The sequence below is a fragment of the Cheilinus undulatus genome, linkage group 2, assembly GCF_018320785.1.
Source record: "Cheilinus undulatus linkage group 2, ASM1832078v1, whole genome shotgun sequence".
Taxonomy (NCBI): Eukaryota; Metazoa; Chordata; class Actinopteri; order Labriformes; family Labridae; genus Cheilinus; species Cheilinus undulatus.
In genome coordinates, this window is record NC_054866.1 from 1,382,613 (window position 1) to 1,405,579 (window position 22,967).

The 22,967-nt window shown below is 38.2% G+C and overlaps 1 protein-coding gene across 4 annotated transcripts in view; it reads left to right on the forward strand.

Moving 5' to 3' along the window:
* Positions 1 to 22,967, forward strand: part of sacs (sacsin molecular chaperone) — a 75,307-nt gene that overhangs the window by 15,047 nt on the left and 37,293 nt on the right. For 3 of the 4 annotated variants that reach the window (XM_041801174.1, XM_041801183.1, XM_041801202.1), the window contains exons 3-7: positions 5,185 to 5,335; positions 10,377 to 10,467; positions 10,546 to 10,631; positions 18,639 to 18,750; positions 20,998 to 21,144. In XM_041801174.1, coding sequence (XP_041657108.1) covers positions 5,185 to 5,335; positions 10,377 to 10,467; positions 10,546 to 10,631; positions 18,639 to 18,750; positions 20,998 to 21,144 — 587 coding nt within the window. The remainder of the gene's footprint in view (positions 1 to 5,184; positions 5,336 to 10,376; positions 10,468 to 10,545; positions 10,632 to 18,638; positions 18,751 to 20,997; positions 21,145 to 22,967) is intronic. The other variant, XM_041801193.1, reaches the window with a different exon arrangement.

Here is a 22,967-nt window from a genome sequence, read left to right on the forward strand (position 1 = left end):
CGGAAAAATTCAAACAGTTTCTAAAAGCTAAGAAACTGTGCTTTACAGCCAGCATGAGGTTATTTCTGTAATTTCCCCTTTTCCCACTAAGATTCTAGCATAAAGTTCCCCCTTTTTTGTGTTTCATTATTTTAAACTGTTAAAACACTTAACATGCAGTAATATGTAAATAACTGCCATATATTAAAAGTTCTAAGTATTGTGGAAAAATGGTGAAAAGCACATGCTCACAGGACATTTTCTGGGCCTTTTATGGTTAATATAAGAAAAGAGCCCAGAAACTCAGTTTTAATTTAAACAATTGGCACTGTTGTAATGCTGTACAAGTGAGCAGAAATGGTAAAGGACGGAGACTTTTGAGTGACAGCTTCAGCTTTCAGATCATGTCAGATAAGACTGAAGTTATTTTCTCCTACTGTCGACATGAATGGAGTCACAGGAAGTTCGTAGAGTCTTATGTAGCCCGCACCACTCACTAGCCATGCACACCGCTCTAATGCAGAGAGCCGCCCCCCTCGCCATGCTGGATTTGTTTACAGTGGAGACACTCAGACAACTGCAGGGATGGACTCGCTATCTGGCATACCGGGCATTTCCCGGTGTGCCGACGCACTTTTGGGCCAGTATGCTTTATTCATTTATTTAGGCTATTATATCTGCCATGAACCGGCACCACAGCTGTGCTATTGACTGTTGACTGGTCCGATCACGTCTCCTAAAGGTCCGTTCAAAGTGAAACTATTCGGAAAAAAACGTAACTTACTAAAACGATCAACTGGAACTGTAAATAAACGCCAAATTTAAATAACAGTTTATCAAGATGCTGCAAAACTGTCAAAAACTCTGCAGTCCCTGTAGGAGATTGTCTGATGCTGGTGAATGTACAGCTGCATCATGAGGAGGAGGAAGAGACAGAGCAGCAGAGGCTGGTGTGTGACAGGAGAGCAGAGGTTAGTGAATGAGCTCTGTAGAGTATCAGAATATAAGCTGAAAGCATTATTAGACTGTGAGTCTCCTTTATTTAGGAAGAAAAAATCGTTTTAGATTAAATCTGTAGCTCTTCTATGATCTGAAGAATGAAGAGATGGTTCAGTCCTCTTACTACACCTTAAAAGTTCTCCACTGAGACTTCTTCTACTTTGTGTGTTCATGAGTTTTGAAAAGAGGCTTCACATGTGTGTTTATTGACATCATTCCAGTAAATCTACTGGACTGATGACAGTCATTTCTTACTGTCAGCATTTATTTTACATTTGGACTACATTTTTTAGTTTGAAAGTAAAACTATGATAAATAATAGCAGACATTTTTAAGTAATGACTTACTTTTTCTCTTGAGCAGGGCAGATGTGTCCACCTTACTCACATCAGAACAGTGAAACACCATTAGATGTGTCTGTGCCTTACTGCTGAGCTCTCAGCAGAGACTTGACTTCTTTATGTCCATGTGTGATGATGAGATCTGTTGTTTGGTGTTCAGCTGCTGAGAACAGAGGAGGTAACTTCTAGAAGTCTAAAGTTTGACTCTACATTGTGGTATTATTCAGTAATGTTACATTAAGGTCAGTATCTCCATCTGTTGTGGCTTTAGTTTACCATGTTATGCTCTCAGCAGAATTTTGCAGCGTTCAGTATCTTTGAGTTCAGACTAGAGAATTTTCTGGACTTTATCTGTTGTTGTTTTGGGTTGTTGACAGGAACAAACATTTGCATAAAGAAAGCATTTTTGTCCACTTGTGTTGATAAGGGTATATAAATCTTGAGAAATAGTACTGTAAGGTACATTTAGAATAGACAAAGAAGTGCGATTAATTTGCTAATAATCGTAAGTTAACTACGGAATTTGTGAGATTAATCACGATTAAAAATTTTAATCTATTGACAGCCCTACTATTACTACAACTACAACTACTACCAATTATAATGACGATACTACTAACAATAATTATGATACTTATAAGTACGGCTGAACAATTTGCAAAAATAATCTGATAAATAAAATATAAATAAATATAAATATAAAAATCATTCTATATTATGACCTGAACAATATTAGATAGCATGATTTAAAAAAAATCTATAATTGTGAATATTTTGACTCGTATTGTAAATTTGATGTAAATTGCTATATTGGAGGGGTTGATCATTTTTATCAGTGTTAATTTTGGCAGCTATTTTTAGTTCTACTCTTGGTTTTAGCCTTTAAATGAAATGCATTTTAGTTTTTTTTTCACATTTTAGTCATTTCAGCCCTTTTTAGTTTCAGTCTAGTTTTAGTCGCTGAAAACTCCAAAACGTTTTAGTCTAGTTTTAGTCGACAAAAACTCAAAATCATTTTAGTCTAGTTTTAGTCGACAAAAACTCCAAAACATTTTAGTCTAGTTTTAGTCGACAAAAATTAAAAACATTTTAGTCTAGTTTTAGCCGACAAAAACTCCAAAACATTTTAGTCTAGTTATAGTCGACAAAAACTCAAATATTTTAGTCTAGTTTTAGCCGACAAAAACTCCAAAACATTTTAGTCTAGTTATAGTCGACAAAAACTCAAACATTTTAGTCTAATTTTAGTCGACAAAATTAACACTGTTTTTCTTATGTCAACCTTGTTTTGTTTAAGATAAAACCACAAGTCAAGTTGGAGTTTTAATTTTTAAAAAAAAAACTTGATATGCATAATGTGCATAAAATCTATGCAAAAGATGTATTAAATTGGTATTTTGACACATTACAAGAAATATTGCAACTGTTGTGATTTGTACACTGCAGGCAGTATTACAACTTAGAATTGCCCAGCCCTACTAATAATACTTTTCAAATATGTGGATTAGTGTATTTTCTTTTTTTTATAACTGTATATTTTCTCTCTATCTGTATTTTTACATTTTTATACATGGAAGGATGATATCCATGCCTTATTTAACACAAAAAGTAAGGACATTTATGGTTGGTATATTATTTCTGTGTTGCAATAATGCTTCTGGGCAATAAATGTTGTACCATTGGGAAGTCTGTGGAGACACATTTGTAAGGAACATGTATTTGTGGGTGCAGAGCTGAGTATGTGGGCTAGGCCCATGAAACTTGGCCAAATCTTCTCTGCCAATGCCAAACATCTGATTCTGCCGTTGTTATTACCTCTGCCAAGGAGGTTATGTGATCGGGTGGGTGAGTTTGTTTGTTTGTTTGTTTGTTAGCAACCTAACTCAGACTGTCATGGACAGATTTTCTTGAAATTTTCAGGAAATGTCAGAAATGGCATAAGGAAGAACTGATAAGATTTTGGGACTGATCCTGATCACCGTCTGGATTCAGGATTTTTTTTAAAGGATTCTGTACTATTGGGAGATAGGGCTGATGGTGGAGGTCTGCACTGTTACTGCATTACACCAGGAGATGGCAGACATGAGTAACTTCAATCCCAGCAACATGTTGTTGGTGCTGGAGAGAAAGACAGCGAATTGTAGCGAGAATACTCTCACTGCTGGGATGAATAGAGGAATATTCACCTCTGCCATGACTTCCAGTTGTCTGGTGAGACTATGGGTGCTTCCACCATGACAGTCCACACGTAGCGAAGCCAGTGCTTTGCCTCACCATGTCGCCACCCCACCAGGGAGGGAGTAATTGGCGAATTAGATTTTGGGAGTGATCCGGATCACCATCTGGATCCAGGAATGTGTTTTTAAGGATTCTTCATTATTTGAGAGATAGGGCTGATGGCGGAGGTCTGCGCTTTCTGAGTTCTTTTCTAGTTCACTCTTGTTTTGAGCTTCTGGTACCCCCAGGTGAAGCCAGCCTAAAAATCAGGGACATCTGGTCACCCTAGATCAGTGTAACTCTTCACAGGTGTGCAAGCCACTGCTGACAAAGGCTCGATGAAGACCTGAGTAAGTCACAATACATTGGCTGTTTTTTAAATGTGTTTTGCAATGTAAAATACAGACATTTAAATTACACACAGAACCTACAGTGTACCTTTGATTGCTGTATTGAAGGACAGTTTCAGTTTATATTTTCAGTTGAATGCAAACAGCGCTATGAAACGAAGCTTGTTTGGCAGAGTTTATAGCTTGTATAATGGATTGTGTAGATCGCTGCAGCAGCATTAAGATTGTTGTTGTCAGCTGATATCTGTGGAACAAGAGTGGACACGAAGAAATACAGAATCTATGGCACAATCTTTGTTAAAGTCTGAGTAACACTTGGTGTCGGAGTGTCTACTAGGGCTGGGCAGTTAATGGAAAATTAGATTAAATAGCAATATGGCCTGCTGCAACTTAAAACTGCAGAAGGTGCGATATTTCTTTGACCTGAAATTTGTGTCAAAATACCAGTTTGAAACTTTTTTTTTTTTTTTTTGGTGCAGAGAGGTAATGCATTACCTATCATGCAATTATTCAAGTGCCGTTTTCCTTGTTAATTATAAGAATTACATAAAAATATCACTCCCTTCAAAACAACAAATCATATCTTATATGCATCAAAATCATCACAATAAGATATTTTTTAAAAAATTGTGCAGTTCTAGTATAATCTAATGTTATTTGTTATAATATGGAATGATTAATTGCTCGTTTGTTGGAAAGTACACTCTACAGAAGTACCATCATATCTGATGAATCACAATTTTAAGTAAAAACATCAAAAAAAGAGTACTTTCTCAAGTCGTCCAGAAAAAAAGGGGAAAAAAGAGGCAAAAAATTGCAGAAAGCTGGATAAAAGTGTTAAAAATGGGCTAAAAGCAGTAAAATGGAATTAAAGTAGCAAAAAGTTGCAAATAAGGGCAATGGAAATATGCAGACAAAAATAGAGGTTGACAGTTAATGCCTACTGTGAAAGTGTGGGAAGCAAACTGATTAATGCTACTTGAGGTAAAATTTTCCTTTTTAAGGTTTTCAGTGGGGAATAATATTTCAAATTAAGACATAAAAGAGCCACATGTGGCTCGAGAGCCACAGGTTGAGTACCACTGGAAAGGTGGGATCCCTGTTCAACTTGCCTGGATGTTACTGTTATGTATTCTAAGTCACAAACCTCCATAGTTTTGAATTTTCTTTGATAAATGAGCAGTAGTGTTTAATCATCAGTGCATCCTGATTCAAATGCAAAATAAAAACATTAACAGATTTTCACACTGTTCACAATAAGGAAGTGCTCCTGAGTGATTATGTTGTTCTGCCACTAGGTTGCCACGGGTGACGGTTCGCCATGAGTACATTGGCTGGAGGTCCTACCAGATCTCTCCTTTCACATCGGTTAAAGATGTCAAGCAGATGATCTACGAGGAGACAAACTTTCCTGTTATCGAGCAACGTCTGGCTCACAATGGGAGAGTGGTACGCTTTTTTCCTTTGTCATAAATAAAACAAATATAATTCTTTGCATAGCAGACATTTGGGCACTTGGATATTTTTATGTGCTCCATATGGATGCCTTATTCTCTGGGTTCTGTCAGACTGTCAAACTGAATCTATTCTCCTTTGATCCTGAATTTGATTCAAGTATAATTATGGTGATTTCTGTGTTTTATGATGACCGATTACATTTTTCATCTTTGTTGTACCCATCGAATCATGCAGTGATTCTGAATAAAATCAGCTTGAGTAAATGTAATATCAAATTATAACTATCTTTAAAGGGTATTTAATATATTTTTGGAAAGAAATCTGTTTAATAAAGAAATTATTATTATTGCTAGTTTTGTTCTCAGTAAATTAGAACCCTGGTAAGTTGGGGCACTGTGTAAAATGTAAATAACAAAAGAAAGAACAGATTGTCAAATCTCAAAAACCCATGTTTCACTCACAACAGAGCATAAAGTATCAGATGTTGAACCATGAAACATGAATGTTTTTCATGTAAAATACTAGCTCATCCCGAATTTGATGGAAGCAACACGTCTCAAAAAAGTAGGGACGGGGACATGTTTACAGCTATGTAACGTCCTTTTTTCTTGTGATAACACTGTAAATGTCTGGGAAGGGAGGACATATGTTTTCCTTTTTAATCATGTGCCAAATGTTTTCTGTTGGGAGAGGTCTGGAGTGCAGGGAGGCCAGTTCAGGTCCCAGAGTCCTCTACTATGAAGCCATGCTTTTGTGATGTATGCAGAATGTGTTTTGGAATTGTCTTGCTTAGATATATCTTCTGTAATTGATCTACAATTTTTAGATGCAGTTTTTTAGTGAACCACTGCCCAGCTTCACTTTGAGAGGCTCTGCCTCCCTTAAATGCTCCTTTTATACCCAGTCATGTTACTGACATGTTGGCAATCAACCTAATCAGTTGCAAAAGGCTGCAACTACAGTGGATAGAACCAAACGGAGGGCGAGAGACTTACAGGCCGGACTTAAGCCCAGGCGCATCCCAACTGCTTATCCAACATGAGCTAATATTTTTCATGAAATGGTAAAATGTGTCAGTTTCAACATCTGTTATACTGTTTATGCTCTACTGTGGATAAAATCTGGGTTCGAGATTTGCAAATCATGGCATTCTCTTTTCAGTTTTACAGTTTACACAGTGCCCCAACTTTTCTGGAATGGGGGTAGTTTATTTTGAACCAAACAGAAGTTTATGTGGTTATATTTTAAAGGATAAGTGTCAGACTTGTGGTGACTGACCTAACACAGCTGGAGCTAATCCTGTTATTTTGGCTCAGATGATGGAAAGCACCAGGTGGTCTGTCCTAGAAGCCCCCCTCTGATGTAATGAACAAAATTAGCTGCAGCCCTCTCCTATGAAACTCTAGTCACACACAATACATTATAGTCCTGCCCTCTGTAAAGTGTCCTGAGTCTCAGTGAGAGCCAGTGAGTTTTTCACTTTATTAGACAGAAATACTTGCTGTTTCACCTTACATCCAAGCAGAGTTTATTTTTGAGGACAGGTGTGACTGACATGGAGAACAGATGAAGGGAACACATGGGACAGTCATGCATATGAGTAGCTAAAGCAAGTATGTCCACCTTAACAGGGGATCAGATTGACCTCATTTGAATTTGTTAGTGCTTTGAATGCAACTCTTTAGAATTTTTCAGGAAATTTCAGAGAACTCGTTTCTTATCTCATCAACAAATGACAGCTAATTATTGCTTTAAACCCGGAGAGAGGCTATAAATAAGGCCTAGAATATATGGATTTATGGGGGCCAATGCCGATACAGATATAAAAGAATTAAAGAATCAAATAAACTAACTTTTTGAAAAATAAATAACACAAATAACTAGACTGTCAGAAAGCAGATAATTCTTCTATATGCTTCTTATTGAGGTGGTATTGGGTGCTGGTGTGAGGAGCATTACATTGAGGAGTTTGTGGTATTTTGTCAACACTACTCACATGCAACAGAGGGTCAAAATATTAGGAACACCTCTTACAACAACAGAGACCCTCACTATAAACTCAGTAAAGAAGAATGAATCATCTCTCTTTTGGTGTCAACAGCATTTAAAAATTAAGCATTCATTAAAGTAGAACAATTCATGGCAGAGATGTTGGTGTGTATTACATTACACAGATGTGTCTAATGAAATGGTCAGTGCGTGAATTTATCATCTGTACCTGCTAAAGCACAGTCATGAAAGTCACGGGTAAAACACAATTTGAAACACTCCTCTCTTAGGTCCTCTTGTCCAGTGGTATTCAAACTTTTTTTTGCTGAAAGCACACCAAATATCAAGCTGAAGTCTCAAGGCACACCATATTCATGTCCTTGAAAAACAGCCTCTTTCACATGTGTCGCAACATGTCCCAACTGCATGCAATGTGAGTGAGCACCATCTAGAAAATCAGTTTGGTTAGAGTTTCCTTTTGTAGTATCCTGACAGCCTGCAATTCAGCTTAATGGTGCAAGGTTTATCCCCTGTCACCCTGTTCCTATTTCCCTCTCTGTTGCTCGCATTGAGATGGACAAGTGACAAGGAAAGAGGTACTTAAAGGGATGACAAGGTACCAGGAGTGTCCTACTGCCAGATATTCTTAATTTTCTTCCACTTTTCTCGCTCAAGAAACTTGTTGGCTTGTTTTACAAAGTGGGGATTGTGATGCATAGATATTCTCCATATACATTTATGAAATTTAAGGTCTGACTTTTGCTAACATGGACACAAAACTATGGGGCTCACAGCCGAGGCTAGTTAATACAAGGCACCACACCACTGATCCTTCACTTTCTAAGTAAAAGCATGAAATGTCATATTTTTAAATGTGGAAAACAGCCAATTTTCTGGGTAGAGAATTGCATATTTAACAAATAATAGACAGTGAGCATGCAATGCAATGCAATGTCTGACACTCGAATGCAATAAAGAAATTGGTGATAATATCTTTAGTTGTTGCATAGTTGTGATAATAATGTCTAATTAGACGAATTCCCAAGGCATACCTAGATTTGCCTCAAGGCACACCAGTGTGCCTCACCACACCATTTGAGAACCACTGGTCTAGTCATTCATTCACATTCTCTCTCCTTGATCTTTCTGAACTGCAGCCATTATGAATCAAACTCTGACCACAAACGCCCCCTACTGGTCTTAACTCGTCTCTAATTCACTCTGGGGGGTTTTATCTGGCAGCATGCGGCTGCCTGAGTCGGCGTAATATTACTGAGATATTGTTTTTTAACATTCTGTTCATTGTGTAGTTACAGACTCTGCTAAAGTTTATAACTAGCTAATGCTAAGCTAGGCTAGCCTAACTTTAGCTCGCTAACATAAACAGTTAAAGACTATTTTTGCACTTAAAGAGCTTTATGCTGGAGTGCTGTGAATGAATTAGAACACTGAAGAGCTGTCTCAGTACTTCTAGCAGCCAGATAAATTAAAGACGTTCCAGCTCTGCTTAAATGAATGTAGAACTGCATGAATTACTTAGTCCAAAATACTTTTTGCCTTTCATTTGGACGGGTGGGGTTGAAAAACGCCCATTTTGATTCAATTCAGTAGGTATCAGATGTGCTGGCACCGGTGTCATGTTGGTACCAGACTGCAGTACTCATCTCTATTTTGCTTAGCTAAGCCCCTCCCTAAAACAGCCACAGTCCAATCCTAGGTTAGTAACTGTAACTCTGCACAGGAGGCCTGACAAGCAGACGCTAGTGTAGCGAAGCGAATGTATTCTGGAAGTGATCCTGAGTCCATGCAGTAATTCCAGCACTGGATCGTGCCTGTTTTCGATGAAGTGCTGTCTATCTCACAGAGGTTTCTCCAGATTCTCAGTCTTTTGATGATGTTATTGGCTGTAGACAATAGATATTCAACATCTATGAAATTTCACACTGCGGAACATTTTTCTGAAAAAGTTACTTAATTTTAAGAAACATTTTTTGAAGATCGGCGAACCCCTGACCATCTTTACATCTGACACACTCTGCCTTTCTAAAATGCTCCTTTTATACACAGTCATGTTACTGACCTGTTGCCAATTAACCCAATTAGTTGCCAAATCCTCCTCCAGCATGTTATCATTAGTACCACTATCTTTTCCAGCCCTTTGTTTTCTTGTCCCTACTTTTTTGAGATGTGCTGCTGCCATCAAATTCAAAATGAGCTAATATTTTCATGAAATGATCAAATTTCTCAGTTTCAGTGTCTGATATGTTGTTAATTTTCTGTTGTGGATAAAATATGGGTCACTGCAGTGGGTTACTGAAGCAGCATCTTCTGACAGAACAACAAATAATAATAATAATTGTAATAACAACAACAATAACAACAATAATAACAAGCATTATTATAATTATAACAATAATAAGAACAATAATATTATTGATAATAATAATTACACTAAAATTTTAATATTAGAATTACATTAATATAGTAATATAATAATATGATAATTTAATCATAAAAATAATAATTATAAAAAAGTACTTTATTTGTATAGCACCTTTAAAAACAGAGGTTTACACAGTTCTTTGACAATGAGCTGAATCACAATTAAGACAATGCATTATAACACGAGCATAAGAACACAGCAAGAAAGACAATACTCCAACAACAGAAGGACCCATGAAAAACTCAGCCAGCATCATCACCCAAACATCAATAACCCAGCAGACAAATTACAAAAAACCCAAGGACATGTCCATTTAGAAGACATAAAAACATGATATATAAAAATCCAGAATAACACAGACCAATCCAGGCACCAGCCACATAAATCATGTGACGACTAAGGATTAGAAAATAAATGCTTTATGTTCTAAAAAGAATAAAACATGGGTTCATGAAATTTTCAAATCATTGCATTTGAAAATGCGCAATTACAACTTTCATTGTAATCGTGCATTTTTCCATTTACATAGCACCCACACATTTTTGGAACAGGGGTTCTAATAAATCATGGTCTTGTGTTTCCTCATCGTTTTTTTCCTAGCTGGGTGACGGTGTGCTTATCGGCGCCTTGGTGCCTGCTGGAAGTCCAGAAGTGTCCATCACACTGGAAGGAAGAGGACTTATAGGAGGAGGTAGGATTAAAATGAGCGCTTCTCTGTGAAATAATCAACTCTGATTTTGTTGATGCTTATTCAAACTGGCTTTTACAGGGCGGTTTGGACAAACTACACCCCCACTTGTAGAGTTTTTGAAAGATATTTTGAGGAGATACCCTGAAGGTGGACAGATTTTGAAAGTAAGTACAATGTTTTGTTTATTTATTTTTAAAGGGAAATTAAACCCCTGGGATTCAGCTGAATCATCAGTACAAACATTTTACAGTCACAACATGCACACACTTACTGATCACACAGTTCAGGTTACTCAGCCAGGAGCTGTGAATCCAGCAAAAGGGATGACCGGTGTTCTCTGATCCACCCAGAGCCAGTCAGTTTGGGCAACTTGAAAAAATATGTCAATGTATATATGACAGGTTAAAAATTCCAGTTTTATCACATTTCCCTCATTTATTTTTAAAGCTATTTTTTGTAGTGATAAACAGTGATAATAAATGAATATTATGAAGAAAACCTCGAAGAAGAATAGGGCACCACCGCTTATGTGGATTGGTTATTTAATAACCAATAAAATATTGTAATCATTAAATAATTAAAACCTTTAATTAATTAACAAAAACATTAATTGTAAATCAATCTCATATCTAAAGTAATGAGTCCTCGTGACAGGGACTCCACTTCCCAGCTCAATAATAATTTCTGAACAACTGACATGTTGAAGATTTGTTATTAAATCACAAAAGGACAGGCATAAATCACGTGGTTATATGAATGATGTAAGTAAATAAACACAAAATGACTATGATGATAAAGAAATGATGCTAACCTAGTTTGATGGAGAGTGGATAATTTGAGAATAAAGTTAAAAAAAAACATTAACGCCGTACAATTTCGAATGTGCTTCTGCTTGCAGAAAAAGTTAGCGCAAAGGCTATAAAAAGATGAAAGAATCTGTGCTGGATCAAAAATAGAGTTTCAAAGTCTCAGGACTCAGGAAGAAGGCTTTGTCATTTTAGGCTCCCAAAAGTCTGCAAAAGGTGTCATAAACCCAGGGAAGGACTGCCTGTCCTCCCGCCCTTAGACTGTGACAGAGTTCCATCTGATGTCATTCTGTATTTCCACTACATCTTTCAATAACCTGACATGGCAGACTGACTGTTTTACATATACATTGCATAGGACAGATGTCAGGTTTGTCAGGGAAGGGCAGGGCTGGACAAACGTCCCGTCAGTCAGCGTGAGCCAATCAGAACAACAAGACAAAAAGAGATAGTAGGCCTGCACAGCCAACCTGAGCTCAACAGACTCTTTTCTGCCAAGACAAGCTTTCAGTGTGGTTCTTTGCTCTTGTATTGATAAAGAAATGTGGTCCAGTTCTGATAAGACTGCTGCTATGAGGACTTCTGGTATGGCGCAGATACGAGCAGCAGCGTAAAGTGAGAGCTCCCAGACAGGTCAAGAATATTCCCCGAAAACTGTTTCAAATACACCGCATTCTGAGAGCAAACATGGAAGGGGAAACACAAAGACAACCGAGAAGCAAAATATCCCAAAGAACTGAAAAATCTGGAAGACAGTCAACGGAAAAAGACGAAGATAGCGATGAACACGAGGCTATGCACACCCTGCAAGCTAGCATCAGAGCCATACATGCTGAGCTAAAGGCCATTCGTTTGGGCATGAAGACCGAGCTGAACAACTTTCACGACACCTTTTCCAAAGACATGAAAGAAAATTTGGCAGAATTCCAGGAGGAAATTGGTCGCAAGCTTAACGAAATCGCTACGGATCTGAAAGACACAGTTGGCAGAGTACAGGAGGCAAGCAACGTGTGGTGGACATTGAGGAGTGGCGCTCCTTAGCTAAGGAGGCTATAAGCCAAGTCCTGAACACACAAGAAAAGATACAAGAAAAGTTAACAGACCTTGAATCGCGATCACGAAGAAATAATATACACCTATACGGGATTCCCGAAGGCTCCAAGGGAGAAAATGTGCTGGAGTTTGTTGAAAGTTTTATCAAGACTTTTATCAAAGTGCAAACCCCAGGTCAATGGTGATCTGCTTTTTGAAGTACAGTGTTAAGAAATCGGTACTCCGCTCGGCATTGAAAAAGAGAGAAATATGTCTCGACGGACACCGAGTGTATTTCGACCACGACTACCCTGTGGAGATTCAGAGGAAAAGGAAAGCTTACACTCCGATCAGAAAACTACTGAAGGAAAAGGGTCTCTGCTTCCAGACGCCACCACTTGCAAAACTTCAGGTGTTTTTTGACAACGTCACAGTCACATATAGCAACGCGGCAGAAGCAATGATGGATTTAAAGAGGAGAGGACTGACCGCGGATGACACTGGAGACAACAGCCCCACCGATGCAGCACCAGAGAAGCTGATGAAAACCTCCTGGCAGATGGTAGACAAAGAAAGGCGACAGAACCGGGTGCACAGCGGGAGAGGATACAGAGATTACTGCAGGGTTTTCGCCGTGACTATCAGGATAGGTAACTTTTTCTTTTGTTCAGGGAAAAACACACCTTAATGAGTAAGCCCCGGACAAGTAATAAAGAAACACGGCTTTATAATATGGAACTTGAGGGGTAAAAATGAAAAGACTATGAGTCAGGCTATGTTTATCTACAGCAAAATTGGTTCAGTCTAAGTGATAATTTTATTTTAGAGGGGTATTTTGCTTACAACTCACTCCAAACAAATGGAACTTTAGTCTGGGAGTCAATATTATGTTGGTTGATTTGTGCACTTAGTTGTTTTCTATCAGAGAACTATACCAGGTTGTACTGGGGAGGCCCTTCTTAAACCTGAAGGTTTTTCCTCCCACTTAAGGAGTTACTTTGGAAGAAACTTCGACTATGGAAGTAATTTTTAAGTTCACATTTGATACATTCTGCATGAAGATGCATTTTGTTATCCCTGTTAAAGTGTTAAGGTCATCTCAGGTTTGCAATATGGACAAGTTACATGTTCTTGATGAAAAATGTGTCAACAAGTATACAATGTAATCTCACTTAATATCAACGGAATGCAAAATCCAGTGAAAAGGGGAAAACTCATCACCAAGATGAAAAGGGAGAGCTTGCATATAATATTTTGGCAGGAAACTCATCTGATGCAAAACGAACATGAAAAACTTAAAAAACTAGGATTTAAAAATACATTTTACTCCTCCTATGTAAAGGGGCATGCTAGGGGAGTTGCAATATTAATTTCGAACAAAGTGTCTTTCCAGCTCCTCTCACAGATATCTGATAAGGAGGGACGTTACGTCCTGGTTAAAGGGATTTTGGACTCTATAGAAGTAACATTACTCAATGTCTATAAACCACGGGGACAGGATAAACTGCTAATGAAAAGGATATTTGAGTTGATTACTACAGAAACTCAGGGTATATTGATTTGTGGAGGAGACTGGAATGTCCAGCTGCACCCTCCTCTTGATTCCACTAACCCAACGAAAAAGATTAATGCTGAAACAATGTATATTTAGAAAATGTTGGGAGAGATAGGTTTGGCTGATGTATGGAGGGAACTCCATCCATCTACGAAACAGTTCACTTTCTTCTCCCACCCGCATACTGTTTATTCAAGGGTTGACTACGTCTTCATGTTTCACTCAGATAGACACAGAATTATAGACTGCAATATAGGGATTAGAGATGTATCTGACCATGCAGCGGTGTATTTGAAGCTTCACCTTGATGTCCAACCCAAAAACACTACCTGGAGACTTAATACCAGCTTTCTAAATGACCAAAAATATGAAGATTATGTTAAGAATGAACTTAATGAATACATGGAATTTAATACCGATGAACAAACATCACAGAGTGTTATATGGGATGCAGCAAAGACTTTTTTTAGAGAAAAATTAATAATGTGGTCTTCCAGGAAGAAAAGAGAAAAACAGAAACAGTTACATGAACTAACTGACAAGATTAAAACACTTGAACAACAACATATAGTGTCAAACGATCCTCTATACTCAAACAAATAAACACAAACAAATTTTAAATAAGATACTTGATGAACAAGTGGAGATTAAACTTAAATATATTAAGCAAAATTATTATGAGAGCAGTCCCAGAGCCAAGAAAATCTTTGCATGGAAGCTGCAGAAACAACAAATGGAAAGATCAATTTTTAAAATCAGAGATCCCTTTACAAACATCATATGTCATAAACCAGAGGAAATACAACAGTCCTTTGAAAAATATTATAAAGAGTTATACTCTCAGCCAAAAGCGGCAGAGGCCTCAGTCATTAAACAGTTTTCAGATTCCCTTGATTTACCATCAATTGGTGCTGAACAGAATAAATTAATAACACAGGAAATTACAAAGGAAGAGATTGATAGCGCTATATCAAGACTTAAAACGGGCAAGGTACCAGGGGAATTGGCTTCCCAGCTGGTTGGTAGAAGAAATTTAGAGATATTCTGACTCCCTTACTCATAAAATGTTTTAATTATGTTCTCAAAGGAGGGGAAACCTCAGCATCTTGGAAACAGGCTATTATATCTGTTATTCTAAAAACAGGAAAAGACAGGACAGATTGCAGTTCATACAGACCTTTCTCAAGTCTTAAATATCGATTACAGATTATTTGCCTCAATAATTGCTAAAAGAATTGAAATCATATTGCCTGATTTGATTGACACAGATCAAACAGGCTTTGTAAAAGACAGACAGACAGACACAAGATAATGTAAGACGAGTATTGTATCTGGCCGAGAATATGAGTAGAAGTAATTTAAAATCTCTAGTAATGAGCCTTGATGCTGAAAAGGCATTTGATTCTGTAAGATGGAATTTCTGTATTTGGTGCTGCAACGTTTTGGTTTTCATGATATGGTTATAAATTGTCTCAAATCCCTGTACCTATCTCCTACAGCCCAGATTAAAATAAATGGAAGTCTCTAGGACTGTTATTCTGGAAAGGGATGTCGCCAGGGCTGCCCCCTAAGCCCCACCCTTTTTGCACTTTTTATGGAGCCTCTTCCTCAATTAATTAGAGAAGATAATTGTTTAACAGGAATTCAAATAAAAGGAGTAGAGCATAAAATATGTCTCTATGCTGACGACATTTTAGTGACTCTCTCACAACCCGATTCTAGCCTGCCCAAACTCATGTCATGCCTAGAGCAATATGGTTTTTATTCAGGATATAAATTAAACATGCACAAAACTCAAACTCTTACCTATAATTTTTCACCTCGAGAAGACATATATAAAAAATAAAATTTTCATTGGAATACTAAAAGCATTAAGTATCTTGGGGTTAATATCCTGAAGAACTTGGCTTACATTTATGACATGAATTATGGCACTATCACTAAGGATATAAAAGCTGACTTGGATAGATGGGCTCCTCTGACTCTTACTTTGCACAACAGAATTGAAATTATAAAGATGATTATCCTGCCTCGGTTGTTGTGCGTTTTCCAATTGTTATCGATAGAGATCCCAACGAAACAATTCAATGAATGGAAATGCACGATCTCCAGATTCATATGGAAAGGTCGGAGACCTAGGGTACGACTCAAAACATTACAGCTAGCAAAAGATAAAGGAGGAATGTCACTTTCCTGCTTGGAGGATTACTATAAAGCTGCACAAATAAAGTATTTAGTCTCCTGGTGCATTGAGGACTACTCTGCTAAATAGAAGGACCTAGAGTTTAGCCAGTTGGATATCCCTCTTCCATCCGTATTAGGAGATAAAAATCTGAAGAAACTACACTCAGATAAATTAAGTAGCTGGACAATGATTCCTGTAAATGTTTGGTTTAAAGAATGTAAACAGCTACGGAAAGAGAGGGGTGCAAGATCGTTAAGATGGGTGGCATACGATGAGGATTTTAGACCTGCTCAGCCAGATTCTAGGTTCAAGCAGTGGGCCTGGAAGGGTATTACATCATATTGCTTAATTTCATGCAGCACAGGCCTGAAAAGTTTCCAGAATCTTGCAGATATCTATAATTTGGAGAAGAGGGACTTTTATAGATACTTAAAACTTTGGAACCACTTTAACAGAAATATTAAAACTCAGAACTGATGTGGGCCTCAATAATATTTTTATTGATGCATATAAGGGTAACATTCACAAGAAAGTTGTTTCAAAAATATATTCATGCCTACAGTTGTCTAAGAATCTGTCTACTGAGTATGTGAAAACTAAATGGGAGACAGAAGCTAACGTATCACTGACTGATGACGAGTGGTCAAACATTTGTAAAACCCAGTTAACCTCCTCCAGTTCTGATTTATGGAGAGAATTCTCTTGGAAGAATATAATAAGGTATTTTATTACTCCCAAAATAAAATATCTTCAAAATGGCCGACCAGAATCTGGTCGCTGCTGGAGGCATTGTAGTAACCTGCTTGCTGATTGCTTTCATATATTCTGGGACTGCCAAATTATTCAACCATATTGGTCAAATGTAACCATTAAATCAATGCTAGGTCTTGAACTGGATGATAGTGTCAGAACTATATATTTAGGGAATTTACCCTACACACCTAATGCCCAGGACAAATACCTAATTAAAATATTACTAATTGCAAGCAAAAGAGGAATAACAAGGAAGTGGCTTGTCAAGGAACCACCCACTAAAGCAGAATGGATGATAATTGTAAAGGAATTGTATGACATGGAGAGGCTGACTTTTTCATTAAGACTTTGTCTTGATAAATTGAGTAGATATTGGTCCAAATGGATGACATTTCTGAACATAAATGTATTATAACAGATGATTGGTATGCATTGTCATCTGTATAACTACATATGTAATTTTAGTTTGTGCCTCTTGTCTTTTTGGTGACTAACTCAAATGTAATGATTCATCTGCACTCTAAATGTTTTGTAAGGTCTTATTCTAAACACACATACATTTAGAAGATCTGATGGACTATTAATGTCAATACCCGGTCACTGGAGAAAGCAACCCTGACTTAACCGTTTTGAAAAATGAACTGTATTGTACTACCACTGATGACCTGTTTGTTTTAATTGTTCTGTTTTGTTGTAAAAAACTAAAACTTAAATAAAAATGTAGTATAAAAAAAAACTGCTGCTATGAAGTCCAGATGTTGACCAAGCCACTCCAAATCCTTCGCGTCGTTTTTTAGCCCATTCAGAGGTGGACTTGATGGTGAGTTTGAGATCATTGTCCTTTTTTGCAAAACCCAAGGGGTCTTGAGCTTGAGGTCATGAACTGATGGTCAGACATTCTCCTTCAGGGTTTTCTGGTAGAGAGTAGAGTTCATGGTTCCATCAATCACAGGAAAGGTCCAGGACCTGGTCCAGACCACAACATAAAGTTCAGCTTTTGTCTCTTCAATCTACAGAATATTTTCCCAGAAGTCTTGGGGAACATCAGGATGTTTTAGTCAAATGTGAGATGAGTCTTTGTGTTCTTTGTGGTCAGTAGTGGTCCTGGAAGTCGCCCATGATGCAATTGTTGCCCAGTCTCTTATTAATGAATCATGAACCCTGACCTTAACTGAGTCAGTGAGGCCCGCAGATCTTTGGATGTTGTTCTGGGTTCTTCTGGGACTTCCTGGATGAGTCTTTGATGTGCTCTTGGAGTCACTTTGGTCGGCCGGTCACTCCTGGGAAGGTTCACCACTGTTCAGTGTTCTCCTTTGTGGGTAATGGCTCTCAGGAGTCCCAAAGCCATAGAAATATCTTTTGCAGACTGATAGATGTTGATGACTTTGTTTATCATCTCTTCTTGAATTTCTTTAGATGCTCCATGATGATGGCTCCAATGATCAGAAGATCTAAGTGTGACAAAGATGCAAAAAATAAGAAACCAGGAAGGAGGCAAATACTACTACTTCGTAGAACTGAATGTTTTCATCTGAAAAAAAATCTGGGGGTTTAGTTGCTCTTCAAGCATACTGCAGACATTCCCTTTTTTTTTTTTATCATAGACCTTACAATAGAGACCTTTTTATAGTTGTTGTAGGTGCACAGATCTGTGTCAAAGATTTTAAGCTTGTATTAAAGGAAAGCATATTATTTTCCTTTGGCATCAGATTTCTGTGATAAATCATCAAACTTTTAGGACAAAGGCATTCTCCAGATCAGCTGATGTCATTTCCATTGTCTGTTTTAAAACCACAAGACCTTCCCTTTAATGAGTGGATTGTTGTGTTTTCACTTGAAGGAATTGATTCAGAATGCAGAAGATGCTGGAGCCACTGAAGTCAAGTTTTTGTACAATGAAAGAGAGTATGGAGTGGAGTCGCTGTGGTCCGCTAACATGGCTCAGTATCAAGGTCAGTCGTTAAAGAACGCAAACATGTGATACACTCATGAGTGAGGCGTGCTGTCAGTCAAACTGAATAAAGTTCAAGCCCTTGTGCTGGCAGCCATGCCATCAAGCAGTTGTTCTGTTGCTAACCCTCTGCTCTGACATTCCTGGGAATGAAAATGGGGCAACACAAGTACAGTTTGATAGTGGGCTAACAGTTTGAAAGTGGGCTAACAGTTGCGGGGGGCTAACAGTTTGATAGTGGGCTAACAGTTCCAGGGGGGTAACAGTTTGATAGTGGGCTAACAGTTCCAGGGGGCTAACAGTTTGATAGTGGGCTAACAGTTCCGGGGGGCTAACAGTTTGATAGTGGGCTAACAGTTTGATAGTGGGCTAACAGTTCCAGGGGGCTAACAGTTTGATAGTGGGCTAACAGTTCCGGGGGGCTAACAGTTTGATAGTGGGCTAAGAGATCAATAGTGGGCTAACAGTTTGATAGTGGGGGGCTAACAGTTTGATAGTGGGCTAACAGTTCCGGGGGGGGTTAACAGTTTGATAGTGGGCTAACAGTTTGATAGTGGGCTAAAGGTTTGATACTAGGCTAACAGTTAGATAGTGGGCTAAGAGATCAATAGTGGGCTAACAGTTTGATAGTGGGCTAAAGGTTTGATAGTAGGCTAACAGTTTGATAGTAGGCTAAGAGTTCAATAGTGGGCTAACAGTTGGATAGTAGGCTAACGGTGCGATAGTGTGCTAACAGTTTGATAGTGGGCTAACATTTCAATAGTGGGCTAAGAGTTTGATAGTGGGCTAAGAGTTCAATAGTGGGCCAACAGTTTGATAGTGGGCTAACAGTTTGATAGTAGGCTAACAGTTCGATTGTGGGCTAAGAATTTGATAGTAGGCTAACAGTTCTATAGTGGGCTAACAGTTTGATAGTAGGCTAACAGTTCGATAGTGGGCTAACAGTTTGATAGTAGGCTAACAGTTCGATTGTGGGCTAAGAGTTTGATAGTCGGCTAACAGTTTAATAGTGGGCTGACTGTTTGATAGTGGGCTAACAGTTTGATAGTAGGCTAACAGTTCGATTGTGGGCTAAGAGTTTGATAGTGGGCTAACAGTTTAATCGTTGGGTTACAGTTTGACAGTAGGCTAACAGTTTGATTATAGGCTAACAGTTTGATAGTAGGCTAACAGTTCGATTGTGGGCTAAGAGTTTGATAGTAGGCTAACAGTTCTATAGTGGGCTAACAGTTTGATAGTAGGCTAACAGTTCGATAGTGGGCTAACAGTTTGATAGTAGGCTAACAGTTCGATTGTGGGCTAAGAGTTTGATAGTCGGCTAACAGTTTAATAGTGGGCTGACAGTTTGATAGTGGGCTAACAGTTTGATTATAGGCTAACAGTTTGATAGTGGGCTAACAGTTCGATTGTGGGCTAAGAGTTTGATAGTAGGCTAACAGTTCTATAGTGGGCTAACAGTTTGATAGTAGGCTAACAGTTCGATAGTGGGCTAACAGTTTGATAGTAGGCTAACAGTTCGATTGTGGGCTAAGAGTTTGATAGTCGGCTAACAGTTTAATAGTGGGCTGACAGTTTGATAGTGGGCTAACAGTTTGATAGTAGGCTAACAGTTCGATTGTGGGCTAACAGTTTGATAGTGGGCTAACAGTTTAATCGTTGGGTTACAGTTTGACAGTAGGCTAACAGTTTGATTATAGGCTAACAGTTTGACAGTAGGCTAACAGTTTGATTATAGGCTAACATTTCGACAGTGGGGTAACAGTTTGATAGTGGGCTAACAGTTTAATTGTGGCTAACATTTTGATAGTAGGCTAACAGTTCGATTGTGGGCTAAGAGTTTGATAGTCGGCTAACAGTTTAATAGTGGGCTGACAGTTTGATAGTGGGCTAACAGTTTGATAGTAGGCTAACAGTTCGATTGTGGGCTAAGAGTTTGATAGTGGGCTAACAGTTTAATCGTTGGGTTACAGTTTGACAGTAGGCTAACAGTTTGATTATAGGCTAACAGTTTGACAGTAGGCTAACAGTTTGATTATAGGCTAACATTTCGACAGTGGGGTAACAGTTTGATAGTGGGCTAACAGTTTAATTGTGGCTAACATTTTGATAATAGGCTAACATTTTGATAATAGGCTAACAGTTTGATAGTGTGACGTAATACAACAGTAAAGTGTAACTAATGGAAGAGGAGTTTTTATCTTTTCCTTTCTTGTTTTTGCTCTTTTTGTTTAAAAACTCTTCATTGCAGGCACTGCGTTGTACGTGTACAATGATGCTGTGTTCACTTCAGAAGACTGGAATGGCATCCAAGAAATTGCAAGGAGCAGGAAGAGAGATGACCCTTTGAAAGTTGGAAGATTTGGGATTGGATTTAATTCTGTGTACCATATTACAGGTATGAAGTTTCTTAACTGCCAACCTGCACTACATTCTTTTTCCTCATATAGAATCAGACTTTAATACCTGATAGTATACCGAGTAAAGCAGTACACTGGAAAAATGTTGTTGTTAGACTCGGTGTTTACCAAAGGTGGCAGATGTGCAAGACTAATACGCAAGTAAAAGAAGTGCTATAACCTTAAAATGTGCTTAAGTAAAAGTTCTAGTCTAAAAATAAAACCGGTAAAAGGAACAATTATGCTGTTTAAAGTTTGCTCGAAGTACTAAAATACAGGAAAACTACACTTAAAACACAGCACAAGATACCACAGATTTTGGCCTGTAAGAGTAGAAGTACAAGTTCTCATAAAAACCTCTCAGTTATGGTGAATAAGTCAATGCTTCTTCCCCATGGTGTTTACCTACACTGTATTTCACTAATCATCAATCATCTCACTTGCAGCATAAAACATGTCTGCTAGACTTAAACTAATGATTTAGTCTAAGCTAGGACTTAATCCAACTTACGATGACCTTTTAACTATATTATACAAACGTAATTACAACCCAAATTTCAAAAAAGATGGGGCACTTTCCAAATATAAAAAAGGAATGCAATGATTGTCTAATCTCATAACACAGATTTTATTCACAATAGAACATAAACAACATATCAGATGTTGAAACTGAGACATTTTACCATTTCATGAAAATATTAGCTTATTTAGAATTTGAAGGCAGCAACACATCTCAAATAAGTAGGGACAGGGCAACAAAAGGCTGGAAATTGAATAGTACTAATAAAAGTCTGCTGGAGTAGCATTTGGAACTAATTGGGTTAATTAGCAACAGGTCAGTAACATGACTGTGTATTAAAGGAAGATTTTAGAGAGGCAGAGTCTCCCAGACATAAAGATGGGCAGAGGTCCACAAATCTGTGAAACACTGTCTAAAACTGGAGCATTTTCAGAAAAATGTTACTCAGTGTAAAACTGCAAAGATGTTGAATATTTCATCGTCTGCAGTCCATAATATCAAAGCATTCAGAGAATCTGGAGAAATCTCTGAGCGCAAAGGACAAGGCTGGAGGTCAATATTGGATACTTGTGATCTTTGGGCCCTCAGGGGCCACTGCACTTAAAAACAGGCAGGATTCCATTCTGAATATCACTGCATGGACTCAGGAACACTTCCAGAAATCATTCTGTCAACACAGTTTGCTGTGGCATCCACAAGCCATGGAAAACTGTTCTCCTGTCAGATGAATCAAAATCTGAAATTCTTTTTGGAAACCATATCCTGTGGACTTAAGAGGAGAGGCAACATCTAGCTTGTTCTCCTGGCTCAGGTCTAAAGCCTGCATCTTTGATGGTATGGGGTTGCATTAGTGCCTATGGTGTGGGCAGCTCTAACATCTGGAAAGGAACTATCAATGCTGAGAAGTAGAGAGGTTTTAGAGCAACATATGCTCCCATTCAGACAACGTCTCTGTCAGGGAAGGCCTTAACTATTTCAGTGAGATGATGCTAAACCACATACCACATCCATCACAGCAGCATGGCTTCACAGGAGGAGAGTCCAGGTCCTGAACTGGTCTGCCTGCAGTCCAGACCTTTCACCAACAGAAAACATCTGGAGCATCAGAAAAGGAAAAACCAGCAAAGACCCAGGACTGTTGAGCAGCTAGAATCTTCACCCTGTCCCTACTTTTTTGAGATGTGTTGCTACCATCAAATGCCATTGAGATTTGCACATCACTGCATTCTGTTTTTCTTTACATTCTACAGTGCCCAAACTTCTTTTGAATTGGGGTTGCATTGATACAGAAGGCTCACAGCC